Source organism: Hippocampus zosterae, chromosome 3, assembly GCF_025434085.1.
Source record: "Hippocampus zosterae strain Florida chromosome 3, ASM2543408v3, whole genome shotgun sequence".
NCBI classification, from domain to species: domain Eukaryota; kingdom Metazoa; phylum Chordata; class Actinopteri; order Syngnathiformes; family Syngnathidae; genus Hippocampus; species Hippocampus zosterae.
The window spans coordinates 21,881,679-21,890,522 of record NC_067453.1 but is presented as its reverse complement, the minus strand read 5'-3'; the positions used below and the strand labels follow the sequence as shown (position 1 = coordinate 21,890,522).

The following is an 8,844-nucleotide window of genomic DNA, read 5'->3' as shown; positions in this document are numbered from 1 at the left end:
CATGGGAAGGAAAAGACAAGTGGCAAGGGTGTGTCCTGATGACACTGTGAAACACTTCCTAATTGGAAATATTTAACATCTTGAATTCATAGCATTGATAAATAGTTTTTTTTTTTTTGCAGGAGTAGATGTGTTTGATGCCAATTTTAAAGCTTGTTTGGAGCCTCAGGTATAGTGACTTGAGGTACATGAGGTATAAGACATTGCTTCATCACTTTGAGCCTGACTCCAAAAGTGGATCCAAAAAGGAAAAGAAATTCAATCACAGCTCTCCGCTTCGAATGGGCATCCCACGACACTTTGAGCTACTTCATTCTGTGCCAAATCACTGCACGTTTCACCAAGCGGTTTTTGATGAAGTCATTAATTCAACTTACTGTACTTGTTGATAGTGATGACACAAAAGTAAATATCAGATTTTAGGTCAATCGGAGCAGGGGTTTGGGAGCTACTCTATGCTGAATGTTGACATTCTGCAAAAAGGGGTATGGCCACCTTACTTTCAACCCTTATATTTAAGGAACTACTGGGCCATCACCATCAACAAACACAGCAAATATCATCAAAAATATGCTAGGTTCAGAATTTCACATTTGTTTTCGAGTCGCCAATGCAGAAGACTGGCACTATCAAGTTACAAATAAGGGCAGTATAGCTATTTGTCTTTTATATAGATTACGTCCGGCGGGATAACGCTTTGATAATGATAATAATAATAACACATCAGAACAGGTGGCAAAACCTGAAAAACACATACTAGTGAATAAGGGAACACGATTCCGTTCAGGAAAGCGTGAGGGTTATGTTCAAAACTGACTTAGTGCTACAATCCACCGGCTAGCTTAGCGCAACAATTTTTCTTCACAAATCTTACAACGTCTAATGTTAATTTAATTTCAAGATTGTATATCAGTCATACAAACATTACTAGCGACGTTTGATTTCAACATTTGTGTTTAAAGCCCGAATTTACTCCAAGCACACTTACCGATGTCTTCCAGACAACTTCGTCGATGTGGCTGTCGACTCAACTCCAGGAAACACACCCGTCCACTTCCGCTGGTCGAGCGCCGACTGGCCAATGGCATTGCGAGGTCGCAGGCGGCATGTCGCTCCCTCATTGGTCCATATCTTATGAGCATTGGTGATTGGATTGGCCGAAAACCGCCACGTCCTCAAAGACAACGTTATCCTCTCATTCAAAATGATTTCCAACTACTGTACCTACAAGTGGAACGTGAAAAATGCTCATTAAATGACGTTTAAGATTTTGGAGAACTCTTGATTGTAATGGTTGGGTGCGAAATGTAAAATCATTATTTCCTTTTCTTGAAGAATAGAACCACTTTGGCTATTTTCATATTTTCTGTGGAAATACTTGTGATTAATGACAAATTACAAATATATGTGAAAGGTTCAATTATCAACAAATATATTTCAGATTTCTTCTTGATGTCAATATTTAACTGTGACAGTGGATATGTTAAGCTTGAAAACATCCAACCTGAGTCATATGATGAAAATTCTAAAACATTGTGTAAATCAGGGGTGCCCAAACTTTTTGGACCGAAGATCTACTTTTCGATCAACTAACCTCCCGGGATCTACCCTTACCGGCACGCACACACACGCACACATGCACGCCATGATGAGAAACAGCCTGAAACTGAGGCATGCGATACACTTTTGCAGCCTGTTAACTATCTTAGCTCACACGTACAGTTTTAAAGTGCTTCCCTGGGCCCTCCTAGATTCCTATTCTTTGCCCATGCCCTCGGTGAATTGTACACGAAGCAAACTCTGAATGAGAATAATGACGATAAAAGATAGAGCGCAACAGCTCTGATTACAAGCTGCAATTGCAGACTGTTGAGCGCAAACAACTTACGCGCCACCGTAAATTCAAGATATACCTGCTTTATTTTATTTTTTATTTTATTTTTTTGTGTGAAAATGAGACTGATAGGATGATTAGGGTGCAACGTACATTAACACAAAAAATATATATTACTATCATGTACAAAGAGACACAAATGGTTGTTTTGTTTTGTTTTTTTTCTCCTCGACACGCCTCGGATCTACTTGAGACCTGTCTTAGATCTACCGGTAGATCAGGATCTACCTAATGGGCACCCCTGGTGTAAATATTTTCCAGGGATCCACCATTATAGCCTCCAGCGAAAAAGGAAAATGCTAGTCGTAATGTCCTCAAACACATTAAAATAGTTCTTTAAGGGGCTGTTGCCCCAAATAAACAAGGACAGATGCAAAGTGTTCAGTATGATAATGAAAATCTATTATCAAAATGAATGGTTTATTAAATAACTTCAAATAAAGATTCAGTTTCATTTAACCACGTAACATATACTGTAGGTGGCAGAGCAGTATGCAGGACATGGCAAATTTAAGTACATCCAATGGGGAAAAAATGTATAAAATGAAGGAAACGCATTAAAAGAGACTGGTGTACTGGGAGGTATGCAAATGTTTGGCTACTTCTAATCAGTTATCATTATTCCGTTACATTTTCAAGATAACTGAGTGAGTCTGTTGAGAACACCAAAGGCACACTATGACTTGTACCAACTTCTTATTCAACCATAGTCCCTCAACTGTCAACTTAGTAGGAAAACCAAACAAACATAAAGACACACCAAAAATCCGGCACAGTGTGCAGGATGTGTACAATGGAAGCCTTGACTTCAATCTACTCCTTTTGGTCTTTGTTTGATCCATCAGTAAGCGTTTGTAATGACTATTGAGTTCTGGAATATTACATGACCAAATACACTAAATTAAACTCTCCGACAGATTCACACGATACTGACTCTATTTTTAACATTAATTTCTTAAGTTCAAGAACAGAGGTCTTTTAATCACTTGGATGATTGACAGCTTCTTCATCTCATCCCGCTGCCAGGTCTTCATCCTCCTTTTTTGTTTCTTCACTCGACTGACAGACTGTGTCGTCCTGCTTATCGCCTTCGCCAGCTGGCGCAAAGGACCCACCGCCCCCCCCCAAAAAGTTAGTACAACGTAGGAGATATATAATTTGTAGTAAATAATCATTTGAATATCAATTAAGTGAAAAAAATGATAATTCCTTGCTACAGACCTGGTGATCTCTTACCACACAAAATTGATACGCCACAATGGTTGAGTCACTGGTTTAGAGTATACTCGTGTGATTCGTGTGAAACCAGACAGGAGAGCTAACTCTTACCTGCATCGCTTTCATTTTCTTTCTTCTCACTGAGGAAGACCCGTTGCATCATGAGTTTCTTCACCGTGTGACACTTGTATTTGAGCTCAGATACACTGCCTTCTTTTCCTGTAGACACAGACAAACACGATGCTCAAGCATAACTGTGACAAAAGCAGCGCCAGTAACCCTTTCGAGAAGATGTGGTGTGTGGAGGCGTTACCTTTGCCTGGTCCCTCCTCAAAAAGAACGCATGTTCCCAGGGCATCTTGAAAGGGAAAGTGATCAGTAGTATCATTAAATAAGAGCAAATACATTATGATTTCTTATTATATACGCTTTGCGATGTGCATTTTACATTAGCAATAACCTGAAGGGACAGTTTTATTTGCTTGTGAGTGGAATAACTGATTTCAGTAGTGACCCTGACCTCAGTGAAGAGCAAAGTAACACCTGCATTTATCTGACTACAAGATGACTCCCATTTTTCTGATTACAATCTGGCACTGTCTAGTAAGGTGTGAAGATCTACAAAAAGACTAATTGGTGTATTCGAGTGTTTTTTCTTGATCCATTTGGTTGCATATGTTACCTATCCTCTTTGCCAAATAACACAGGTGTGTTTTTTTTTTCCTCTTCAAAGACTTGTTTCCGCTATTCTCAGTGTCTCTCTGACTCATTTGTTTCCCACATTAGTGAAGAGCCTTACCTTCATATTCTCCTGCAAACACATACTGCCCCACTTGCATCATTGGCTGCTCACTGTCAATATCCTTTCAGACAAATGCAAATAAGATTCTGCTTTTAACAATCCTATTGATGGACAACAACTTTTTTTTGTTGTTGTTGTTGTTTTAATGTCGTCGTAAAACACCACAACAGTCAAAACTTACCAGTATTTTGCAGGTCCCCCAAGACTTGAACATAGCATCATTATTTATGATTCCAGAGAGTTCGACAACAACGAGCTGCTCCTGGACACACATACATACATACATACATACATATTATCATATATCAAAAAGGACTAATCTACGGTCCTGTGAAAAAGTATTTGCCCCCTTCCTCATTTAGGTGTTTATGTGTATTTGTTTCAATATGTCAAATAAGCGCAAAAAACAGCCGCATGTTAACCAATAACTGAACATGCACTTCGCGGACAAAACTCATGCACGTGTCGTAAAACGCCTTCAAAATCTAATATGTTGGCCACAAAGCACTCATGTTTGGATAGTCCAAAAGCATGTATATACATTGATAATAGCACCTACCTCGTCTTCCCATTCGTCATCCATGTTTAAGATCCCGTTATCCACGCGAGGGTCGATGTTTTCCTCCCCCCGTCTGGATCAAACCATTGGCTCGATTACTTCCGCGAATGTTAATGGTGGCTGAAAAGGTTAGCGTCTTTATGTAATTTCGTCTCTTGACCACTCGATGTCGCTGTGGTCCTCATTTCCCCTATTCACAAAACAGTAAATGACATGCCGAGCACAAGTACGTGTGTGTGTGCGTGCGTGCGTGTGTGTGTTTGTTGAGTTTTGCAATTTAGTGCCATCGAACATATTGCTATTGTTATTAACTAATATCTCTTTCAGTATTGGGGGAAATGAGCATTATTATTTTTGCAAATACTGTATGTCATTTCACAATATAATGCAAAAAAGGCCTAAGTTCACATTGCTCTTTTTGTGCTTAACCGTGACATGTAAGAGTCGAATACAAACACATATTCAAAATATGTACTGTAAAAGAAAATAATTTTAATTGACCAATGATCAATTCATGATGCCGTGGGCAACTGTTTTGTGCTCCTAAAGTGATTGACATATGAGCCTGTCGTGTAGCACAAATGCAGCTGTTGTGTGTGCATATATGTGTGTGAGTGTGTGTGCATGGACCTTTCTGGATGTGCTGTGCTCACACAACTTCTGGTAAGTCAAATTTTCTATAAACTATACTTATAGCTTGCTTTGTTTAATCAAAATTGATCACAAGATACAGTATATATCATTCTTGCTTTTGGAGTTATGAAATTAAACGCTGGTGGGCGAGTGAGAAAAAGCCTATAAATAGAAAATTGTGCTTCTTGCCATCTACGACAACAGTAACAGTGGACAATGTTTTAGGTACACCTGCATAATACACAAAAAGCCAATACAATCACGGACTCAAAAATTCTACTTTGATAAATGAGAGGTTTTGATTTATATTTGATTTGATTTGTTAGTGCTTGTAGTTATGACTGCACACACACAGTAAGAGCTCTGTGAAATCAGTATTATCTTTCTAAAAGGTAAATTGTCCGTAATAGCTCAGGTGAAATTGACTCTTTATACTGTAATGAAGAAAGAACCAGGCTAGTCATCAAGATATGTGTCTTTGGGCACAATTTGTGATTACAGGCATTGACAGTTATATCAGAGTATGGAATATTCCTTAATTACAAACCAACAGTCAGTGTCATAAAGGGAGAGGCAGGACCCTCACAAACAGACGTGAGGGACAGCTACAGCACAAACACGGAAACAGGAATTGTATTGGAACTTGTAAATAAATTGCTGGGAGGGAGGGCGAGAGAGATTTCTGGCGGGACTATATCCCCTCCTTGCCCCTTGCACGCTCCCAGCCTAACTGATTATGTCATTGGTAGAGTAACTCATACTTGATGCAATGGCAGACTGGACACTCAGCTATTTGTGTACAAGCCATTAAAAAGTAAAACATTCTCACGTTACGTCCCCATCAAAGCCCGACATCATCCGTTTACTTTTTCCTCAACACCCTGTCTTGCATGTACCCACTTGGTTACCTTGCAAAGCTGTTTTTTTGCTTCTTGATCCAAATAGAAAAGTGGCCCTCCTGTCTACCTCTGACCTAGGAAGCAGAGCAGGATGACTCTTCAGTGGACGGCAGTGGCCTTCTTTCTCTATGCAGAGATAGCCATCAATCTCATTTTGTGTGTCCCATTCATATCAGCACAGAGGTGGAGTATATACAGTAGCGCAAAAGTGAATATTTGGAATAAACATGAGTTGTAGTACAGTTATTGCCAACCCATATCGGTGTGCTCTAAGCGATCAACAGGTGGGCAAAAGGAAATTATACATATATTGGTCCAAAAATGTATTCATTTTCTTCAAATAATGTCCCACAGCCTTGTAGCAATTGATGACAGCCAAGTCAAATGACAACTGAATATTCTTCCTCAGGGGCACTTTAAATGGTGATCTGCGTGTGCTGACTCCTGTTTACCCTGAGTTTGAATGTAACTGGTTAATTTTAAACCCAGTTATAGGTCACACTATAAAGATTGGACCTGTTGCAGTCGATATAAAATTGATGTCCTGTTTTTGCAGATGGCGCTTGGTTTTCAGTTGGAAAATATGGACGTGGTTATCCCCTTACTGGAACAAGTGTTTCTTCACCATGATCATGGTTCTCATTGTTCTTTTCCTCGGTGAGCCACTGTTACTGCAAACTGGTCCAAGCTACCAATGTATTGCTATTGAACGTAGTATTGATTGAGACTTGCCCACTTTCCGATCAAGGAAAGTAACCAAGTGCACTGTTCTTTGTTACTCCACCAGTAGATTTTTCTGGTATCTGTACTTGAGTAATGTTCTGATGACTTTTTACTCGAACACCTTGCATTTGAATACACAGTGGGCAATGTTACTTTGCCCTCATTACTTTGTCAAAATACTCTTTTAACTTTTTCAACCCATTTTGGAGGACAGAGAGGGCTAAAATCACAGAGAGTTGAGAAATGCACACTCACACACATACCCACACACACACACACACACACACACACGCTTATGTACCGGTAAATGTTTTTTCCCCCCACTTTATCATTGACTAATTTAGCTGTTTATTTATTTATTTCATGTGTCACTTCACATTACTAGAGGAAGAATATGGGAACACGTAATTTTGATAGCGTGTCACGGATTTATTTATTTCTTTTCAGCACAAGCACTTTGCTAATGTAATGGTGTTAAGACATCAAAACTGGTCCATTCGATACTTTTCTTGTGACTTCAACTTCAGTTTTACTACAGAGTGTGAGTAGAATACTTTTGCCACCTCTGCCACCCTCAGATGCAGCTCGTGAGGTGCACAAGTACTCAAGCCCTGAATCCATACAAGAGGTGAATGTGAACTCCAATCTCTTCGACCACCTTCACATGAAGCTCTTCAGAGCTCAGAGGAACCTCTACATCTCGGGCTTCTCGCTCTTCCTGTGGCTGTTAGTATTGTATATCATTCCCAATGCAAAGGTAATATAATTTTGCAAAGCAGCTTAACCGTGCGCTCATCTTCTGATAGCAGCTGAAGAAGATTTACATGCAGAAAAATGTGTCTGCGGAAGTGGCTTATGAGCGCTTCATTCACTCGCCATAATACAACAATCTAGTGGGATACCCCCCCCCCCCCAATCTCTTCATTTGAAATTTCTATGTATTTCATGTTACAGTGTCATGCGGCGGTTTATCATCGTGCTCAAACAGGTGGCTGTCGCGACAGAGAATAATGCAGCTCTTCAAGCGCAGATGGAGAACGCTGCCAAAGCCGCCAACCAACATCAAGAGGACAACCGTGCACTCAAACAAGTCAGAAAAAATCATCGCCTCATGACAGCACTTTATATTGTAACGTGTGACTTTGGTAAATGTAACCATTGATCCTTAGACTCTCTTAGGTGAGGAAAAAGTCATTTCAGAAAAGAATCATCAGTTGAAGCTTGAAGTCGAGAGCCTGTCCAATCAGCTGAAGATGGCACAAGAGGGTGATTATTCATGCTAGCCTCTTAGAGACACATTCAGAACAACTTGTTCCCACAGCTTTGATAGCGAAGTGAACCGAGTAGCACAAAATGTTTACCATGGAGTATTGCCAAAAATGACATGTTACAGGTTTGATGTTGAATATGTTAGAACATACAATTAATTAAAACATAAGGGAAGCAATCAACTTACCTGATGGAAACGGTCGTGTTAGTGTTTGTAGAGGCAGCCATATGCAGCGGTCCAAACCTCAAACGACACATTGAAATGAAATCGAGTTTTCCAATTCATCCATCCATTATCCAAACCGCTTATCCTCACGAGGGTTGCAGGCATGCTGGAGTCTATACAAGCTGTTTCAGGCAGTAGGCGGGGTAGAAATGGAAAGAAAATGCTGAATAAAAGCTGAAATGCCACAGAGGAGGGTGGAACACCCCAAAGTAACTCATTTGAAGTCCTGCTTGTGTGTGCAGCTGTTCACAAATCCCATGCTGAAGTGGAGACCATGAAAAGTCAGACCAAAGGTCTGGCCAAGGAGTACGATCGACTGCTGAGCGAGCATCATCAGCTCCAGGTAAATTAACATGGACACATTCATGAAGATTATGCGTTCACTGACACTGATAATACTCTATTTGATCCACATAATCTTCAGAGTGCTGCAGACAAAAAGATCCATTGAAATACATGGAAGGAACTGTCAATACTTCAAGGGGTCATATTTTGGAAAATGTATTTTCATTGTTTGTATATAAATAGTGGTAGCTTCAGATTAAGGTATCAGCTTGGTCATGGAATGAATTAAACTGAGAAATCAAGGTACCACAGTTGGTTTTGTTTACTGGAGTGCCT

General features: G+C 39.9%; 2 protein-coding genes across 2 annotated transcripts; one reads left to right on the top strand and one right to left on the bottom strand.

Annotated features, from left to right (window-relative positions):
• Positions 1-2,274: 2,274 nt before the first annotated feature.
• On the bottom strand, positions 2,275-4,621 carry gtf3c6 (general transcription factor IIIC, polypeptide 6, alpha). The gene is made up of 6 exons (XM_052061953.1): positions 4,474-4,621; positions 4,096-4,176; positions 3,912-3,975; positions 3,426-3,470; positions 3,224-3,331; positions 2,275-2,991 (listed from the first exon to the last, which is right to left on the bottom strand). Exons 1-6 carry the CDS (start codon positions 4,495-4,497, stop codon positions 2,906-2,908), a joined length of 408 nt encoding a protein of 135 aa, XP_051917913.1. The 5' UTR covers positions 4,498-4,621; the 3' UTR covers positions 2,275-2,905.
• A 425-nt stretch (positions 4,622-5,046) lies between these two features.
• LOC127597384 (B-cell receptor-associated protein 29-like) lies at positions 5,047-8,674 on the top strand. The gene is made up of 8 exons (XM_052060374.1): positions 5,047-5,136; positions 6,052-6,188; positions 6,562-6,662; positions 7,307-7,454; positions 7,683-7,818; positions 7,898-7,994; positions 8,466-8,566; positions 8,648-8,674. Exons 2-8 carry the CDS (start codon positions 6,097-6,099, stop codon positions 8,672-8,674), a joined length of 702 nt encoding a protein of 233 aa, XP_051916334.1. The 5' UTR covers positions 5,047-5,136; positions 6,052-6,096.
• Positions 8,675-8,844: the final 170 nt, after the last annotated feature.

Excerpts from the sequence above, each read along its gene's own strand:
- gtf3c6 (XM_052061953.1), bottom strand. The coding sequence starts at position 4,497 with ATGGATGACGAATGGGAAGACGAG. Across the intron at positions 3,471-3,911 it reads GTTTGCAGGAGAATATGAAG|ATGCCCTGGGAACATGCGTT; the intron begins GTAAGGCTCTTC and ends TTCCCTTTCAAG. Across the intron at positions 3,332-3,425 it reads TGAGGAGGGACCAGGCAAAG|GAAAAGAAGGCAGTGTATCT; the intron begins GTAACGCCTCCA and ends CTGTGTCTACAG.
- LOC127597384 (XM_052060374.1), top strand. The coding sequence starts at position 6,097 with ATGACTCTTCAGTGGACGGCAGTGGCCTTCTTTCTCTATGCAGAGATA. Across the intron at positions 6,189-6,561 it reads CCATTCATATCAGCACAGAG|ATGGCGCTTGGTTTTCAGTT; the intron begins GTGGAGTATATA and ends CTGTTTTTGCAG. Across the intron at positions 7,455-7,682 it reads TTCTCGCTCTTCCTGTGGCT|TGTCATGCGGCGGTTTATCA; the intron begins GTTAGTATTGTA and ends TTCATGTTACAG.